At 43.6% G+C, this 21,102-nt stretch overlaps 1 protein-coding gene across 16 annotated transcripts in view; it reads right to left on the reverse strand.

The window, feature by feature from the left end:
• Positions 1-15,239: 15,239 nt before the first annotated feature.
• Positions 15,240-21,102, reverse strand: part of DTNA (dystrobrevin alpha) — a 328,281-nt gene continuing 322,418 nt past the window's right edge. For 8 of the 16 annotated variants that reach the window (XM_040432328.1, XM_040432336.1, XM_040432331.1 and 5 more), the window contains 2 exons: positions 19,500-19,626; positions 15,240-16,041 (listed from right to left, as the gene is read on the reverse strand). In XM_040432328.1, the coding sequence (XP_040288262.1) occupies positions 16,006-16,041; positions 19,500-19,626 (163 nt within the window). In that variant the 3' untranslated portion in view covers positions 15,240-16,005. Of the gene's footprint in view, positions 16,042-18,340; positions 18,393-19,499; positions 19,627-21,102 lie in introns of all 16 variants that reach the window. The other 8 variants (XM_040432338.1, XM_040432340.1, XM_040432339.1 and 5 more) reach the window with 2 other exon arrangements.

Genomic DNA, 21,102 nt, shown 5'->3' on the forward strand with positions numbered 1-21,102 from the left:
TACATATCTAAATGGCTGGGGGGGGGGTTGAGGGCTTGACTTGAGTCATTTACTGATCAGTGATCATCAGAGCATTAGAGCTGCAGGAATAAATAACATCTAAATGTCTGGTGGGGTAGATGGGGGGGGTCGAGGGCTGGTGGGGGGGGGGGGGGGGTTAGATGATCTAACCCAGCCCCCCTTCCCCCATCAGCCCTTTTCCTACCACCACATCTACCCGTACCACCCCCATCTACCCCACCAGACATTTAGATGTTATTTATTCCTGCAATTCTAATGTTCTGATCAGTAGATGACTCAAGTCAAGCCCTCAACCCCCCCCCAGCCATTTAGATATGTATGTTATCAATCATCATCCCCAACCCCCCACCGCTGCCTTCCTTGTAATTTGCTGGCACCAATATCCATTGTGAATCACAATCCATAACAGTGTCATCCACAGATCCCCCCCATAACAGTGTCATCCACAGATCCCCCCCATAACAGTGTCATCCACAGATCCCCCCATAACAGTGTCATCCATAGATCCCCCATAACAGTGTGATCCACAGATCCCCCCATAAGTGTGATCCACAGATCCCCCCATAACAGTGTTATCCACAGATCCCCCCCATAACGGTGTTATCCACAGATCCCCCCCATAACGGTGTTATCCACAGATCCCCCCCATAACAGTGTTATCCACAGATCCCCCCCATAACAGTGTTATACACAGATCCCCCCCATAACAGTGTGTCATCCACAGATTCCCTCATAACAGTGTGTCATCCACAGGTCCCCCATAAGTGTGTCATCCACAGGTCCCCCATAAGTGTGTCATCCAAAGATCCCCCATAACAGTGTCTGTCATCCACAGATCCGCCATAACAGTGTCTGTCATCCACAGATCCCCCATAACAGTGTCTGTCATCCACAGATCCCCCATAACAGTATCTGTCATCCACAGATCCCCCATAACAGTATCTGTCATCCACAGATCCCCCATAACAGTGTCTGTCATCCACAGATCCCCCATAACAGTGTCTGTCATCCACAGATCCCCCATAACAGTGTCTGTCATCCACAGATCCCCATAACAGTGTCTGTCATCCACAGATCCCCCATAACAGTGTCTGTCATCCACAGATCCCCCCATAAGAGTGTCCTTCACAGATCTCCCCATAAGAGTGTCCTCCACAGATCCCCCCATAAGAGTGTCCTCCACAGATCCCCCATAAGAGTGTCCTCCACAGATCCCCCATAAGAGTGTCCTCCACAGATCCCCCATAACAGTGTCCTCCACAGATCCCCCATAACAGTGTCCTCCACAGATCCCCATAACAGTGTCATCCACAGATCCCCCATAACAGTGTCATCCACAGATCCCCCCATACAGTGTCATCCACAGATCCCCCATAACAGTGTCTGTCATCCACAGATCCCCCCATAAGAGTGTCCTCCACAGATCTCCCCATAAGAGTGTCCTCCACAGATCCCCCCATAAGAGTGTCCTCCACAGATCCCCCCATAAGAGTGTCCTCCACAGATCCCCCATAAGAGTCTCCTCCACAGATCCCCATAAGAGTGTCCTCCACAGATCCCCCCATAACAGTGTCATCCACAGATCCCCCATAACAGTGTCATCCACAGATCCCCCATAACAGTGTCTGTCATCCACAGACCCCCCCATTGAATGAAGGCAAGAGAAATTGCACTGTAATTTACACCCGTATCTGTTTTGCACTTGGAATTTTGCTCTCACTCCTATGGAGATAAATGACCACAAAACTATACAGTTTTTGATGCAAAACTTGCTAGTTTTTATTCTGTCTTGACAGGATTATGTTTATTTATATTAAGATTATGTGGTTATTGTCTTATATGACTTGTTTTTGCACTTTATTTCTATCTTTATATGGATCTAAAGAGGTTGTGCATTTGTTTACAGCTATAGTTAATTGGTACATTAAACTGTGCATATTTATGGGTGATTACAACAGTAAGTATTTAGTAAAGACTCCACAAGTTGGGGGGGGGGGGGGCGCAATTGGGCAGCTCAGCCTCTGTTGGTGGTGGACCTTGTCCCAGCCCTGATTGCAGTCTATGGTAGCAGCAATGAAAGTAAAAAATTAAATAAATATTTAAACAGTAATATAAAAAATTCTAATAATCCCTTTTGTAATTTTATATATAAAAATAAACAAAATAATAAACATAACTAATACAGCTGTATCTAAGAATGTGTGAACTACTGAAATATAAAAGTTTATATTTACGGTGCACGGAGAATGCCATAATTTTAATGTACTTATATAGCGCTACTATATTCCTCAGCACTTTACAGACATTGGCATCACGCTGTCCCCAGTGGGTCTCACAATCCAAGTTCCCTATTAGTGTGTCTAATGGAGGAAACCCACGCAGACACGGGGAGAACATACAAACTCCATGCAGATATAGTCTGTGGTCACCTCACACCTAAAAAAAACAAACTGAACAAAAAGTGATCAAAAGGTCTTATGTACCCCAAAATGGCACCAATAAAAACTATAGCTTGCAAAAAAAATAAAAAAACTCACATAACTCTGTAAAAACTTAGGGGCACATTTATTAAGACCGCCATTTTAGACATTGTTCTTAATAAAGTCCCATCGCCGGTGGAGGATCTGCCAATGTTATGAAGAGGCGCAGGCCTCTCTAACTTCGGCGCATCCAGCACCAGTTCTAAATGTAAGACAGCTTCCTAGCTGTCTTACAATTAGACAATTTTCTAATGTTCAGGCATAGAAAATGATGAATGAGATGGGCCTGTTCCCTTCCCCGCCAATTTTAGACCTGGCGTGAGCAGGGTGAAGTCGGTAGCAAAAATTGTAATGTAGTTTACTGTCCTCCTCTATTCCTGTAGTAAATAACAGTACCATCTTATGAGATCTGTACCCACTGTCAGCATTTACCAGGTAAATAATATTCCCAGACCAACCTGTTTTGTCTGTCATTACTCTGGGCTCCCAAGGTGCTTTTTTTCGAACAGGTGGTAAAGTTGTTGTTGCACAGCAGATAATCTCCTGAGAATCCACATTTATATATGTGTTAATAACTCCTATTGTTTTGCTATGGCTGTTATTGCAGACCACATATTAGGATTTGTTGGGAAAAAAACATTATATGCAATCCTGTAGCACCACTCATGGATACAGTAAATGTTAAAATGTAATTACTGTATATATTTTTTTCTGGTTTCGCAACATAATGGACTCCTTTTGCACTAATTTAATGTTCTACAGGAGACAAAATGTCACGGCTGTGTCATGTTCTGGTGGTTGTGGACAGTGACAATTGTGCCGTGCATGCTTGTTGCCAGTGGCAACGTGTTGTTTTTGCATGTTTGGATACTTCCCCTTTAAGTCTGGTGTTCCTTCCCATTTTGGTGTGTACGGGGTTAAGATGTGTGCAAGGTGGAGCTGGGTGTGGCCTCATGGTTCTTCTTATGTTGGAGTTGTGAGCTTGAGGTCAGTTGTTTGCCTGCCTTTGTAGGAGAAGGAGCTTTGCTCCTCTCTGGATGTTTCACTTGTCCGTGAGGGCATCCTTTTGGAAGATCAAGGTCTTTAGAGATGTCTCCCTATGTTATCTTCCTTGTTCCTTACCTTACCTGTTATGTTTGGTGTGGGTTTGTTTTGTGGATTTGTTATGTCTAGTTTGGTGTTCTATGTCTGGTATGTTTGGTGTAATGCCCGGCATGGTTGCTAGACATCCCCTTGTTTGTCTGTACCTCTGAAAGGGGGTCTCAGGGTCAGTGCCGTTTCTAGGGGCGGGCGGGACGGGCGGCCGCCCGGGGCGCTGTCAGAAGGGGGGCGCCAGCAGGGGCGCCCTCTTGTCGTTTCTCTGCCGTGCGCCCTGCCTCCCTCCCTCTGACATCTCGCCTGACCTGCGCCCGAGTGCCGGCCCGAGTCCTCTCACTCTTCAGACAGTGCGGGTGGCACTTACTGACGTCACGCGCCTGCTCCTCCCACTAGGCGGCGCAGGCGCGTGACGTACAGTGAGTGAGTGAGCGCCGCACTGCCTGCCTGTTACCGCCCGCCCTGAGCAGTGCTGATGCCTGCTGTGAGGTGAGTGATGGTCTGGAGGGGGGGCATTAATTACAATGGGGGGGGGGTATTAACTACAATGGGGGGGCATTAATTACAATGCGGGGGGCATTAACTACAATGGGGGGCCCACTGTGGGAGACATGAAAATGGGGGCCACTGTCACTGTGGGGGACATTAAGTTTAATAAGGATCACTATGGACATTATTTAGAATGGAGGCTGCTGTTGGTGTCATTACTCATTATAACTATAATGTCTGATAGGCCTAGTCCTGAGCTGAGTTATATTACCCTGCCCTGTATAATAATGTACCCATCCCTGATACCCCTTAGTTATATTACCCCGCTGGAGTAATATAACTAAGGGGTATCAGGGTACATTATTATACAGGGCAGGGTAATATAACTCAGGACTAGGCCTATCAGACATTATACAGTTATAATGACACCCATAGCAGCCTCCATTCTAAATAATGTCCATAGTGATCCTTATTAAAAATAATGTCCCCCCACAGGCAGGCAGTGCGGGCGGCGGCGCTCACTCACTGTACGTCACGCGCCGCGTGACATACAGTAGTGAGGTGAGCACCGCCGCCCGCACTGCCTGCCTGTTACCGCCCGCCCGGAGCAGTGCTGAGAAAGAAGCCTGCTGTGAGTGAGAGCCTGAGTCTATGGGACAGTGGGTCACTGCAGGGCCGATCCTACACGGGGTGCAGTGGGTGCCCCGCACCCCAGCGCTGTCACCCGAAAGGCGCCGAGCGCAGGGCCGGACTGGCCTGCCGGGATAGCGGGAAATTTCCCGGTGGGCCGGCAAGCCTGAGTGCCGCAAGGCCGCGGCCCTGGTGACAAGTGGGGGCGGCCGCGGCCGGCGGCAGGGCAGAGCAGGAGATGAGCGCCTCCATTGCGGAAGCGCTCATCTCCATAGTCATCTGTATTGCCGTCCTCAGGACGGCAATACAGATGCCTGTGCTGCGGCAGAGGAGGGAGAGGTGTGTCCCCTCCTGTTCCTCTGATAGGCTGCCGGCTTAGTGCTGGCAGCCTATCAGAGGCCGATGCAGGCGGCGCGATGACGTCATCGCGTCGCCTGAGCCGTATAGCGAGGGACACAGACGGAAGAGGCGGCCTGCATCGCATCGCATTGCTGGAGGTAAGTATAAGTGTATTATTTTTTTTTATTTTTTTATATAGGTACAATACTGGGCTGGCACATGATAAGGGGGGCTACTGGGCTGGCACATAAGGGGGGACTACTGGGCTGGGCTGGCACATAAGGGGGGCTACTGGGCTGGCACATGATAAGGGGGGACTACTGGGCTGGCACATGATAAGGGGGGACTACTGGGCTGGCACATGATAAGGGGGGCTACTGGGCTGGCACATGATAAGGGGGGACTACTGGGCTGGCACATGATAAGGGGGGACTACTGGGCTGGCACATGATAAGGGGGGACTACTGGGCTGGCACATGATAAGGGGGGCTACTGGCACATGATATGGGGGGCTACTGGCACATGATATGGGGGCACTCTGGCTACTGGCACATGATATGGGGGCACTCTGGCTACTGGCACATGATAATGGGGGGATCTGGCTACTGGCACATGATATGGGGGGGGGGCTCTGGCTACTGGCACATGATAAGGGGGGGGCTCTGGCTACTGGCACATGATATGGGGGGCTACTGGCACATGATAAGGGGGGCTACTGGCACATGATAAGGGGGTCTACTGGCACATGATAAGGGGGTCTACTGGCACATGATAAGGGGGGCTACTGGCACATAAGGGGGGCTACTGGCACATGATATGGGGGGCTCTGGCTACTGGCACATGATATGGGGGGGCTCTGGCTACTGGCACATGACATTTATTTTGACTTGTCAAAGCCGTTGACTAAGTTATTGTCAAAGCAAATTGATGGGGCTGAAGTTGGGGGCTGAAGTTGTTGCCATAGAAACATTGTAAAGGGGAGGAGTTAGTAAGATAACCACGCCCATGTGGGGGCGCCAGAAATATTTCGGCACCCAGGCGCCTGTGACCCTAGGATCGGCCCTGGGTCACTGGGTGCGTCACTGTGACCGTCCGTGCAATGTGGTTACACATTTTTTACAATGGGGAGACACTTATTTTATCGAGCAGTTTTGAGGGCGGGGGGCGGGGCGAGTTTTTTTGACACTCGCCCTGAGAGAAATTTTACCTAGAAACTAAACTGCACAGGGTTTCCCGGAGGGGGAACCACTAGTCAGTGTGCAGCTCTGCTGGGGACGCCATGCATCCTATCCGCATGGGGGTCTAGGCAGTTTCTGGTTTGCTGGATTCCGTGTTTGTGTTTTGTGCTGTGTTCTGTGAGGTGAACGGGTTTCGGAACATCTGCATGGGGTACAGTCATCGTGGTTGCAGCGGCAGGCAAGTGCGTGTTGTTCGGGGCTCTTACCTGCCGATCCAGTAGCTGTGCACTGTCTGTCACTTCCCTGGCAGCTAGTCCAGTGAGACTCCTGTTCATCCGTGTCTGGGATGAACAGGTCGTCACATGCCCCATCAGGGCAACTCGGGGTCCTAGGTTTCCTGGATATGAGCCGTCCTACCATCCAGGTCCGTTCATACGGTGAGGAGTTAGGGCGAGGATTAGGGATGCAATAGGAGGTGACCAGTTCCCTTATCCCAGCCTCTGGCCTAGTTTCTTTCCTGTCTGCTCCTCATTATACAGTGGGGAGTTTCCCCCCACTCCCCACCGTGACACAAAATTTAAGATAAATTTCAGTCATTTTAAAAACTGGTGATGCGGACTATGACCACTGGTGAGGCCCAGATATGAGTATGTTCAGGCTGCTGAAGCCCTATTAGAAAAAGCCATGCCATGGACATATGTAATGACATGTCTGTATAGAAGCATTAAAGGGGTTATCCATTGCAGAGATATTAATGACCTATCCTCAGGATAAGTCATCAATATCAGATCAGCGGGGGTCCGACTCCCAGCACCACCGCCAATCAGCTGTTTGAAGAGGAGGTGTGAGGACAGGTTAGCAAAATTTACCCACTGCATAACCTCTTTAATCTGCCACCGATTCCCATTTAAAATAAAAAAAAATTCTTGAAAAGCGAGGCCGGACAGCCAGGAAGTCATATGGGTCCAAAATATGGGCACGTTAGAACAGTTACTCCAAACGTGGTGTAAACCTAGCCTTTCTAGTTTAAGAAATCTCCGAACACATTATACAGATACAATTTTCAATGTTTTAAGTCAGGTTGCAGATTTTCAGTTCAGATGGATTCTGTATTTTTCTGTATATTCCCTGTGGAAATGCAGCAGATTCTACTTAAATTATTGAAAGGGCAAGTCTGCAGTAAAATCCTCACCATTATTTCATACATTTTGCATCCAGATGTACACCCTTCCTAAACATTAAAAGAGATTCAGAGAGAAAGATTAAACGCCACACAGGCCCCATTGAAATAAAATGAATGCTGGTAGTTATCTAGAACCAGTTAGCTACACCTGATGTGACACTTAGGTTTTGCTAGAAAGCAGCACTGGATTTAAGTCCCTTGGGCCCACCAGAGGAAATAATTCTGAGGGCCCATCCTCAGTGTATATAGGATTTTAAGGTCCCTGTTTAATTAGGGGTCCATTACTGTCAGAGCTTGGGCCCACCGGAGGATCCTCTGCTACTCTGGTGGGCCAGTCCAAACCTGCTGGTAATCAAGTAATAACTTTAAAATTATTTCTAAAGTGTTAAGAGTCTCATTGCTAGGGGAACTACTTTAAAAGACTTTTCCAGGACTTTAATACTGATGAGCTATTTTCAGGATAGGTCATCAGTATCTGATCGGTGGGGGTCAGACAACTGGGACCCCTGCCGATCAGCTGTTTGAGAAGGCACTGGCTCTTTGTGAGCACCGCGGCCTTCATGAAGCTTACCAAGCACAGCGCTGTACTTAGTATAGCGGCTGTCCTTGGTATCGCGCTCAGTCCTATTCACTTCAATGGGGCTGAGCTGCACCTAGGCCACATGATTGATGAACGTGCTGTCACTGGCCTAAGAAAAGCTGAGAGAGGGCCGCAGTGCTCACAGTAGTGCCATCTCAAAAAGCTGATCAGCTGGGTTCCTGGGTGCCGGACCCCCAACGATTAGATACTGATGACCTATACTGAGGAGAGGTCATCAGTACAAAAATCTCTGAAAACCCCATTAAATATCATAACTAATTTTTCAAATAATGACTTCATGATTGTGTCACCTTAACTGTAAGGTATACAAGTGATGGAAAATCTAACAACACGAATATAAAGCCACAAAATCAATCCATAAGGTTTTTAAAAATTCATTTTAATGAAGAAATAATTCCATTCCAAAATATAGACACACAGTTATTATAACCACTTCAAAATAGGACATGTCCCATGTAGGTTCCACACACACACAAAAAAACAATACTTAACAGCAATACAAAAAATTCCATACAGTAGTAGTTTTGTTACAATATCAATGAAAATTGTCATTCTTTAGTGTGTCTGCTCTTGTGGTCTTCAAGTGGTCAAGTACAGTAGTTATAGAATTACAAATATCAGTTAGTAACCTTGAGATTTTTCGATGATATTTTTGGTTCAGAAGTTAAAAGGCCTGTTCCAATACAGAGGATCGCTCACTGTTATCTGCTCTGTATATTACTATGACCCCACTTGATTGATGCAACCTGAGGTTGCCCATATTTACAAGGTCTATCTACATTATACTTCATCTTTTCCCTGCACAACGACTTAGCAGCCATTTTGTGGGCTGACCACATGTTCCTGAGAACTCCTATCCCAGCTTCTCCAGTCCAAAGCCAACAGAATCAGCAGGACAATGACTCCACTGGTTAATAATGATAAAAACACATGAAAACTCTTTTCAGCCCACAAAATGAGCTCCTCCACTCTGTGCAAGTGACAGGAGTACTACAAGATGGGAAATAAATAGAGCAATATAAAAAGATACCTTTGCTAACTAATTATTACATGACCCATGCAAATAAAAAAAGGAAAAAAAAAACACAACAGCAAAAGTACCCTAGGAAAGTATCATAATGAAGGCCACGCAAATTTTACGCAAAAAAAACTAAATATTCTACATTCTAATTACCTCTCTGTATACATTCTGTGAACACTCAAAAAGCAATATATGCGGAACTAGCCTACTCTATAGTTAAGTATAACATAGGCTGATCCTCTATTGCCAAACGCTTCTATGGAAAGCACCCAGCAGGTAAACCTTACCCTGACTCCTCAAGTGAAAACACCAGAGACTGTACCTTTACCATGACTTTCCAGGCATCTGTCTTCTCATGGCACTTTTTCTTCAACTCATGCTTGGGTCATGAACACAAATTCAATGAAAAAATAGATACACACAATAATAGATAAGAGCTGATTTGATGGTTTCATGCAGTTATTACCTAATGTACAATAAAATTCCTGTAATCTGGAACTAACGGTACCCAACAGATGTCAGGTTATCAAACATCTGGACTATTTGACAAGAATGTAAGGATATGTATCAGAACTCCATATCTTGCAGTAAGAAAATGGAGGATAAATGATAAAAGGATAAAACAATTACTGGGGCAATACCATCCAAATTTACCTTCTCACAAATAATATGGCTGGAACCATCACTGACTGGAGAAACATAGGGTCCCACTGTAGATTGCATGAACTTACTACTGTATGATACAGTTCTTGCAACAAAGTATTGCTAATATCATAAAAAATCTTCAACAAGTGCTTTAATCTGTGACCCAAAGCTTGCAAATGGGTGCCATTATTGTTCAAAAACCCTTCACCTCGAGTGATCTTTCGAGCAGTGAAGGTAGCTCTCCCAAGCACCACGAGAAGGATTCCAGCTCTCTTCATTACTGTGAGACACTGGGAATTAGATGGTCCCAGCACATGGCTCTATATAAAAGATCTATTAAATATGATGTGTAAGATGATACATTTTTCTTGAACTCAAATTTAACGATACATCAACGATAATGTCTAATGATGTGATACCCACAATAAATTAACATTGAGGTGTACTTGAATATCTAGTCAACATTTTTCTTCTGATCTTGAAAGATCCCATAGCATCTAAGCGTCAAGCCAACTGCTGGATGATCGGACACCAAGTTAAAGGAATTTTACTTTACTTTTAAATCTTCCTAATATAATTTGGACTAAACACATATGAACCGTAACAAAACCACTCCATGATTCATTTTAGGGAATCAACATAAAAACTGCAATCTGCAAAAAAAAAAAAAAGTCTAAATAATCAAGCCGACAACACACTCAAACCTCCAATGTCCGACTTATCGTCAGCCTCATGATTTCCAGTTGAGGACACTTCTGGTGAGGTATCTGGATTGAGTGGTTTAACGTAATAGAGACCCTCATAACACGAACAAAGGTTTAACTTTCAATTAAAATATGAACTTTATTTACATCCGATTGGCAGGCACCTGGACTGGAACTTAGAGGATAGCCTCCATTAAAACCATTATTTGCAATCTGGTTCATTGTAATTTAACTCCATCAGTTCAATAGTTAGTCTATCTGTAAGACCTTTTAAGGAGGACGTCACGTCCGTACAGAAGTGCGACTAATGCAGACCACTACAGCTGCACTATCGCTGACTCCTGCAGTCTTTCTTTTCCTTCTAGCCTCAATTGTACAGCCGCTGGCGGTGGCATTAGCTTCGGCACTAGATAGCAATGAATTGACAGCTGGGTGGTCCCCAGGTCTCAGAGTTGATGGTTGAGGTAATGGGGCCGTCTACCTGACAATTTACTGCTGTCTCTTTAAAGATGATGCACCAGAGGCAATATAACATAAGGTTCTTTTCCCTGTACTCCCAGTGCTCTTTTGCTGGTTGATATACTTTTAATTGTGTCCCCGTCCCTATCCATCTACTGGTCTTAGAGATATCCATAAGTGACGCTCTCCAAGATTATACATTATGTGTCATATGATGTCAATTAACTCACCTTAAAAATACCACCTGTCTGCCCTCCTGACATGTCTGGTTTAGTAAATGCTAGTATTTCCCAGGAAAGAACTACCGTATTCTGGAGAATTTTTTTTCTTAGAACCCCACTTCGTGTTATTCCTCCTTGAAAATGTTGAATTAATTGACATTGACAACTGGGTGTTACAATTCTCGTTGTCAGGGTGTAGGTCTGCACACAGTCAGACACTAGCAACCCTGATCTGAAGTGCGCAGGACTCATCCCCAACATCTAGTTGTCACTTTAGGAAGGAAAAGATGCTGGGGTTTACCATTCCCATTATCAATAGGCTGTACACACTCTCTGCTGTCAATGTCTTACTGTAGTGGCACACCTTACTCACAGGCCTAATGGGAACACCAAGTAAGTATATTATTCAGACATGTACAGTATGAATAACATAGGAATGGTTCAATGCAAAGAAAGGTGCTCCAGGATTATTATTTTCTGGGGAATACAGACTAGTCAGTAGAGCTGACAGATCCTCCTTAATGTATAATTTTGAAGCTTGGACATTTGGGTACATGCTTAGTATGTACTTGGGCAAGTTATAAGGACAGAGATGATGATCATTTTCAAAACAAGAATGACCACTGGGTGATGATAATCTTAGTGAATGCCCTTAAAGGGAACCTGTCACCAGTTTTATGGTGTCCTAACTAAGGGCAACATAAATAAGTGACTGATTCTCTTAGCAAAATGCTGGGTCACTTTCTTTAATTGACCCAGTCAATCTGCCAACATCTTGTATTGAAAAGCTCCAGCTGATAATGATGAGTCCTGAATATTTATGAGCTCCTGACTCTCCCTGCCTACCTGCTGCTGATTGACAGTTATTTTCCATATGAATCAGCAGCAGGTGGGCAGAAGAGTGGCTATAGCTGTTAATTAAATAAACGCTGGACTCAATGACATAACGCTGGACTCAATGACATCACGCTGGACTCAAATCAGCTCATTAGCATGCGGCATCTTTGTGTGTATATTATGAGGTAACCATCTGTCACACCAGTAAGTGAATACATCTAGGTACTTTTTAGTAGTTAATGATTGTATATAATTAGTTAGATTATAATCAAATATCCAAATGACAGGTTCCCTTTAAATAGCCACGTTGTGTAATACTCCAGATTCTACATGTTTATTTATGGCTGTAAAAAGGCTGACATGAGTTCAGAACTACTTGCACATACATTTATATTAAGAAAAACATGCCTTCTCCCGTGTTCCTTTTTGCAGACTACCTTAAAGGGCATCTGTCAGCAGATTTGTACCTAACCCAACCTATAAGAAAAACTCTAAGGTGTAAATAGTACAGTGGGGTCTAGTATAATATACTGAAACCAACAAGAGCAAAAAACCAATAACCCCATAGAAGAATGAGAAAACACTCATATAAAATATATGTAGTTTAGTAGGATGCAGAATAAATATACAATAACATGAAGGCACAAGGTAAAGGGGGATGGGACGCCCCGTGTAGCGGGACCGTGAACCCCCACCCTCACATATACCAAACTAACAAGGAAAAGATGCCGTAAAACACTGGGTGTAGAGCCGCATTAATGGGGGAACTGTAAATTCACCCAGAGTGACATATAAGCATATGTATTACACACATGTACAGGATCAAAAAATCATGAGGTCACACATATCAGAGTTGCCCACCACTAGTAACTATTGTGGCCATCCCGTATAAAACAGGCAGCCAGATCACATGGCAACTGAAATCCGGGTAGAGCAAGAGTGGTATGTGTAAGCAATGACACTAAGGGAACACACTAAACATGTATAAAGCAATACATAAGTTACCCATGGTATGCGGAAACACCAAGTGTCTGACCGGAGCTGCACCTCAAAGGTGATCCTGTACATGTGTGTAATACATATGCTTATATGTCACTCTGGGTGAATTTACAGTTCCCCCATTAATAGGCGGCTCTACACCCAGTGTTTTACGCCATCTTTTAGTTGTTAGTTTGTGAGGGTGGGGGTTCACGGTCCCGCTACACGGGGCGTCCCATCCACCTTTACCTTGTGCCTTCATGTTATTGTATATTTATTCTGCGTCCTAATAAACTACATATATTTTATGAGTGTTTTCTCATTCTTCTATGGGGTTATTGGTTTTTTGCTCTTGTTGGTTTCAGCAGATTTGTACCTATCAAACTGGCTGACCTGTTACATGTGCGCTTGGCAGCTGAAGGCATCTGTGTTAGTCCCAAATTCATATGTGTCCACATTGGTGAGAAAAACAATGTAAATGAGCTTTTACTAGCAACGAGGGCATTGCCGTTACACCGAGAGGCTCTGCTCTCTCTGCAACCGCTTTGCCCTATGCACTTTAATCGACAGGGGCAAGCAGTGTAAATGTGATCATGCCTGCCTTGTCCTGTCAATCAAAGTGCAGAGGCTGCGGCAATTGCAGAGAGCAGAGCCTCTAGGTGTAACGGAAACACCCTCATTTGCATATATTACAACTCACCAATGCGGGCACATATGAACATGGGACCAACACAGACGCCTTCAGCTGCCAAGCGCACATGCAACAGGTCAGCCAGTTACATAGGTACAAATCTGCTGACAGATGCCCTTCAAAGGCCATGGACAGTCTGTAAAAAATTTTTTTTTCCCATGCCAAGGTTATGTGACCTGCCTTCCCTGATGACATAGATGCTCCCCTTCTCGCACACTGATCTTCAGTGTACATCGTCCTCCCTCTCCCGGCTGGTATTTACAACAGTGGGAAAAGGGATGGGGTGAGTAAAAAAAAAAAAAGCTGACAAAGCCAGGCGCAGAGTGCTGTCTCCTCTGTGTCAGAAGCAACAGGATAACTAGCTATGTGAAGGAGTTACACAGACTCTACATGGTAGAAAATTTGTTATGACGAATATTTAGAAAATTGCGTTTTTTTTTTTATATATTTTTTTTTTGCTTCCAAAATGTAAAATGAAGCAAAGGTGGCCATAGACTTTAGGTGTAGTTCCTTTTAGTCAGTGACTTTCCAACTTACAGATATTAGATACAACAATTAACACAGAAAATTACAAATAAGTTTCACCGTGTAAACAGACTTTTACTAGCAAATGATCTACATGAAAGAGTGTTCCTGCCATTCTTAACCATAATCCAGTGCATCCCACCATTAGAGTTGCGTGCTTCCTTATATTCGCTTTCACATACACGCAAGCCCTTGTGCTTTTCACTGCTACCTCTACTCGTTCGCATGCAAAATGTCTAGCGGCCATAAGGCATTCAGAAAACAATTCTTAGTATATATTCACCGCCTATATGCAGGGGGACATTTTGCGGCATATTAGTGTGTGTATCTTATTAAGTCAGTAGGACCTCGCAATATCGCTGAGGCAAAATGGCTGCCTTCACTATGTCTATGTGACAGATGCATTTTTATTTTTGCAGGCATGCAATAACAGTGAATACAAAGACCACAATACAGCAAATAAAAGGGCAAAATGTCAAAGAACACAGGTTTAGATGTGCAACAAACTGCAAAATAAGAACAGATGATTGTGATGCGACAGCAAATGTGGAAGATAATGAGTTTCTGCTAGTTCGGGGTTTTTATGGCACCTGTGGTTTATAAACAGCTTTATCCTTTCAGCTGCCGAAGATGGGCATGCAGTGCCCGGCAGAACCCTGCAGCAGTGAAAGGGTTAATAACGAGTAGCTCAAAACATATAGTTCACAGTTTTAATAGCATCTGTGTGGATTGCAAAAACTAGATTCTAAATAGTCTGAACATTGTATAATTTGTCTCTTTTTCTTGTATATGATAGCGTCTATATTGAAAATGAAAAATATATTTTTATATATATATATATATAGATATATACACTAAAAACTCGTATGGCTGATCTGTGAGTTCTTGAGAGAACGAAAGAAATACAAAATTATACAATTAGCCCTAACGTCGTTGTTTTATGGTCAACGGGCTTTGAACACCTAAATCTCTGTCGTTTTTCCAAACTATTAAAAAATAATATTTTAAATCAAGGAATCCAATTCTATCCAGTGACTGAAATAGACGTAACGTACTGTAGGGAACTGCTGCTTTACTACTGCCGTTACGGGCGACGCCAAAATGAAAGCCAGGATTGCAGTCCCAAATTAAGTGCAAATCCTGCTGCAGGAGAATGAACTAAAAAGTGATTACCATCCATGTGCATGGCAGGGTGCTGGAGGCAGTACCCTAGTGTTCTCAGGTTGTCTAGCGCTCAGAGTACACTGAAGGAAGCCCGGCTTACCAAATAAAAAAGGGCTACCGGTATTTTGCAGCAAAACGATGCACTGCACAATGGTTCACAACGCAGCGGCGCGGCTTGCCTAGATACTGCTACTAGATAAGTGGCTGAGTAGGTTCAAATGGAACTAAGGCACTCAGACAAATAGTAGTAGCAGCTGATATTATACAAATCATTGGCTTCTATGGTCGACCACAACGTGGTGATGGAGAGGATCTCCTCTGGTAGTTTGGCCAGTGACAGAGAAGACGTTTGCATACACCTGGTTGATATAGTCAGTGCATTGGCAGGTCTGTCTGAATACTTTTCCCCCTTCCCCTTGGAAGTTAGGGAGACTTCAGTTTTCAAAGACGAGACTGCACCAGCAGCTCGTATGTGTATCCGATCTATGACGACGAATGTATGACAGAGTGTACAAATGGCTATATTAAAAAAAAAAATGCTAATTATGATTTAAGTTGAAATATTTTTTTGTTTGTAATGTAATAGTTAAAACACACACCTACAAACTACACGGTTCAGAACAAATGTGCTGTGCTACATTCCGGTGGACTCTGATGGGGGTCTTTGTACTAGAAGATGCAGCCGGTGAGGTCAACCTGCGTTTTTCCTGCCGGATTGATGGTTGACAACCAAGACTTCTCATGCTACAGTATGTGCATCTTCTCCACACTACAGCTTTTCTGTAAGATAATGAAACAGGCTGATTAGGCTGGGTCCCATCACGTTTCTATGATCATGTAGCAATAAAAGCAGATGCAAATGGATGCCAATAGATGGGTATCCATTTTGCATAGACTTAAAATGTGATGTGAGCCCAACCTTACAATGCTATTCCCCAATGCGCATATAGATTCAGCTTTAATTACACAGAGAAACAAATACCTAGGGAGCCAATTTGATATGGCCTTCGATGTTTAACCCTTTTCTACCCAGGGCAATTTTCCATTTTTGTGTTTTCGTTTTTATACTCTCTGCCTTCCCGAAGCAATAACTTCTTTCATTTTCCATTCACATGGTCATATGAGGGCTTGTTTTTTGTCGGGACAAGTTGTACTTTCTTATGGCACCATTTATTATTGCAAACGATGTAGTGGGAAGCTGGAAAAAAATTCCAAATGTGGTGGAATTGGAAATGGAGTCTTGTTTTTATGGCATTCCCTATGTGGTAAAACTGACCCGTGCCCTTCATTCTCTGGGTCAGTACAATTACAGTGACATTTGTATATATTTTTTTAGTTTTAATAATAAAATTTTTTTTTTTTTAAAAACTTTGGAAAAAAAAGAATTACTTATTTGTATCGCTATATTCTGACCCCTATTTTATTTTTAGTTCTATAAAGCTGTGTGAGGGCTTATTTGTTGCATGGCAATCTGTACATTTCCATTTTGGGGTGTGTATAACTTTTTATTACATTCTTTTTTTTTTTCCCCCACTATACTGAGGATAGGTCATCAATATCAGATCAGCAGGGGCCTGACTCCTGGCACTCCCACCAATCAGCTGTTTGAAGAGACCGCAACGCTCGTACGAGTGCCGTGTTCTCCTCACTGTCGGCAATGCAGGGGCGAGCAGTGTAATTACAGCTCTGCCATCCCCATACACTTTGAAGTGAATGGGACGGAAGAGCTGTAATTACACTGGAGTTACTGCAATGTCGATGGCGAGCAGGTAAAAACTGAGGGGAACACAGCGCTCACAAGTTACAAGAAGTTTTCAAAAAGTTTCCACACTTTTATATTTTCATTGGAAACGGTGAGGGCGGCAGGAGTGGTAATTGGTCATGTGCCTAGTCTGACCTTCTGGTTTAGTATAAGAGTTGTCACACTGTGGTGAAGATGGCTGTGAAACGTAGAACGCTCTTTCCTATGCTTTTTGTTGGCAGAATGTGTGCCGACAACGTCTTCAGGGGATCAGGCAGGATCATATTTGGAATAAACAGTAAGCAAATTTGCTCCTCTAACCTGCCTCTTATACACAGTCATAAAGACTAAGTGTAAATAAATGTAACAATGTTATAAACGTCATACATGGTGCTGATTGGTCCTCTATTTAGTAATTATAGTAGCTATACAACTCACTAACAGTATGCCAGTGTTTCAATAAGATAAGCCTATAGTTGGAATGCGCAATTTCAGCACAGTATTTATGATAAACAATGAAAAATAAGGTAAAAACATAATGCTATACGTTAATATTAATTGAGCCTACGTTCAGGTACTAGATTGAAATGTAATTTGTTTTTGAAATTCTTAATAAATAGTATTAAAAAAAGTGTGGAAACTTTTTGAAGACCCCTCGTATGTACTATATTTTTGGAGAAGGGGACGTTGATCCAGCAATTTGTACTGACAGCCATATTTGGAGTTAAGATAGAATTGTTCCTGTAATGTGGGTGATTGGCAACCTCCTTACAGGTTTTTTTTTTTTCATTCCCCTGTGTCAAGAGAGTAAGATTACAGGTTGGATTTTATGGATCTGTGTCTTTTTTCAACCTTATCAACTATGTACGGTAACTACATTGTATTGAAATGATATATATTATTTTGAGAAGTTGTAATTTGTAATAAGAATATTACAGAACATAACCAATTTCTAGAGCTCTCTGCTCTACGTTGCGACTAATGAGAGATTTCTTACTGGCAGATATAAACTAAGCTTTGGGTGCCCTCTGCTGTTCATAGGACTGCATTTTCCTGATAGCCATTTAATACAGACAGTAACCATGTAAAAGTGAATATATATAATGGACATGATGAATTTCAGTAATGACACAGCCAGGCAGAGGTTTTATGTAGTACAGCTTCCCTTCAATGTGACAGCTGTTCTAAACTGAGAATACTATGGACAATAAAGACAGCTGACAATGCCTGAAACTATATCATCTACATTACCTACAGCCAGTGGTTCATGTCTTTGGTTATAGCACAGGTTAATAAATGTTGTAACACTTAATGATTTAGTGCTAAGGTGGAGTATACTTACTTCAGAGGGGAAGGAAAGAGAAAAGTGCATTCAGCCCTGCAAACTGACCTGTAGAGGAAACAGACCGGTTTAACACTACAATATTTCTGGCAGGATCCTCAAATCTTTATTTGGGCTCATGCACACAGCGATTGCCCGGCCGTGCCCGTATTGCGGCCTGCATACAGCATGTCCGCAATATACGGGCCCCGGCCGTGTGCACACAGCATCATGGATGCAGACCCATTCACTTGAGTGCTTCCGTGGGGTTTCTCTCCGTGCCGCCAAAAAATAGAACGTGCGGACGGATCACAGACCCATTCAAGTTAAACGGGTCTGGATCCGTCTGTGGCAGCCGCATGGATGGTCCCCAACGCATGGAACGGCCGTGTGCATGAGGCCTTATGCAGATTCAGTCTGCCCCCTTGGATTAAGCTCCCTTTAGAAAACCTCTATGGCTAACTGATTGCAAAGGGTTCTGGTGGGAACACCCACGATCAGGAACTTCATGCTAAAACACATGGAGCAATATATGTTACCCACTGAAATCAGTGCGCACATTTTGAAATATATGGATATCAATGGCCCTCCAGAGTGAGAGGTGGTCTATTCAAATTAAATCTTTAGAAAAAAATAATTGAATGTAAAGAGTCGCTAGGTCAAAACATCTGGGGCTTGGGCCCCAAATGTTTTGTCCAGGGCCCTGAACAGAGTGACCGCCAACCATACAACTGTCCTGAGGACATGGGGGTGGGTCCCTGTCTGGCACTCTCCAGTCAGTGCTGTCAGTGTCCTACTGCCCAGTGCCACAAACCACCTGGTAACACACAACTGGACCTTCATTGAAACTGTTAGCAGTTCATAACTTCTAGATGAAATAACAAGAATGGCACCACCATTAATGCTCCACAATTGTTATTACATGGGGATTGCAAGCAGACACTAAAACATGTCAGGAGAGATGACAGGTCCCAAAGATCAAGATTATGGCTCATACAGATGTGTAAAGAGGTTTTCCACTTGTTTGGCTAATACATAATACCAAGGACTGTTTCTGAGGCAGAATAGTTTTCTTTCTTACAAGCCTGAGAATTACTTGCCTGGGTCATTTGAGAGAAAAAAAAATATTTCTCACTTGTTCCAACCTAAAGTAGAGGCCAAGCACAATCATGTTACCTGGTAGGCTTCATCCTGCAGCTTTTGTTTGAGATACTCTTCCATCTTCAGTTCATTTTCAAGTTGGCGCACAGAGTCGTTCTCATAGGTTTCATCTTCATGTCTGTTATATGGATCTTCTGGGACCCTGCAAATATATGTTTAAAATTTAGGTTAACAGTAGTCGTTTCACCTGAGGCCACTTCTTTATGTAATCTTACTTATATGTTTCAAATGTAAATAGTAATATAAATGCATAATGACCTGTTGTTACATTTTAATATAGTGACCCCCCCATGGGCATCACTAGGTTAAAACATTCGGGGCCTTGGCCCCAGAAGTTTTGTCCCAGGCCCCGAATGTACTGCCTTCTAATGAAAAAACAGGAGAGACTACTGACCGGGACGTACTGCAGGAGCTGAAGGACCTATGATGACATCACAGTCAGGTGATCTGTGCTAGAGGCAGAGCTCCAGGGTGGAGAAGGACCTGCGATGATGTCACAGTCATGTGATCAGTGCTATAGGGGGCGGAGCTGAGCTGTGAAGAGGAGAACTAGTGGAGAAGATCCTGACTGCGAGGACTTCTGGGACATGAGGAGAGGTAAGTGAAGGGATAGATGTAGTGTGACAGTACAAGAGTAATCCTGGGAGTTGTAGTTCTCCTCTCTTACACCACCTCTGTATGTTAGGGCTGAAGGGAGGGGTGTTATTTACATGTGGAGTGACTGTATGTTGGACTGGCTGACAGCAGTTTAAGTAGCGTCCATCACGTGGCCATTTTTATAACCAATTGCAGTCAGTTTTTTTTAAAACTGCCAGTGAATAGTGTCATCTCTTTTTTGGCCATGAAATCAATGGGACCGGTTTTTAATGGCCATATAGACAGGAGTGCGCCCGTGTAACAGACGATAAAAACAGGTACAGTGGAGGTAAATGACATTTCAGGAGTTAAAATAATTTAAAAAATACTCCCCTCATCCAACGTGCAGGGACACCGACTCCTCATTGGTGCAGCAGGACCTGCGCTCCCAGTGTGATGACATCACACGATCACGTCCTGCTGCATCCAGTGAGGAGCGAGGGTCCCCACTCGTGAAAGTGAATAAAGTTATTTTATTTTTTTTGGCAGTCAAAATGCTGTGGGCCACATTATTAACGCTGGGGGCCGCTATGGAGGACATTAATAATGCTGGGGACCACTATGGGGAGCATTATTAAAGCTGGGGGCCAATATGGGGTACATTATTAATTCTGGGGGCCACTATGGGGAATATTATTAATGCTGGGGCTACTATGAAGGACATTATTAATGCTGGGGGACATTATGAGGGATATTATTAATGCTGGGGGACACTATGAGGGACATTATTAATGCTGGGGGACATTATGAGGGACATTGTAAATAATGTCCCAACAATGGCCCCTAATATTAATAATCAGGCCATTATGGGGGGTTTGGATAAGCCAATGAAATGTATTTGTTTTTAACAGCCAGATGGCGAGAAAATGGACGCACAAAGGGTTCAAAAATGGTCATAAAAAGCTGACTGTGTGTCTGCTTTTAACGGCCTAATTTCTTTTACATTCATGTGCATGTAACTTTACATGGGACTGTATGTTGG

This window comes from Bufo bufo, chromosome 5, assembly GCF_905171765.1.
Source record: "Bufo bufo chromosome 5, aBufBuf1.1, whole genome shotgun sequence".
Lineage (NCBI taxonomy): Eukaryota > Metazoa > Chordata > Amphibia > Anura > Bufonidae > Bufo > Bufo bufo.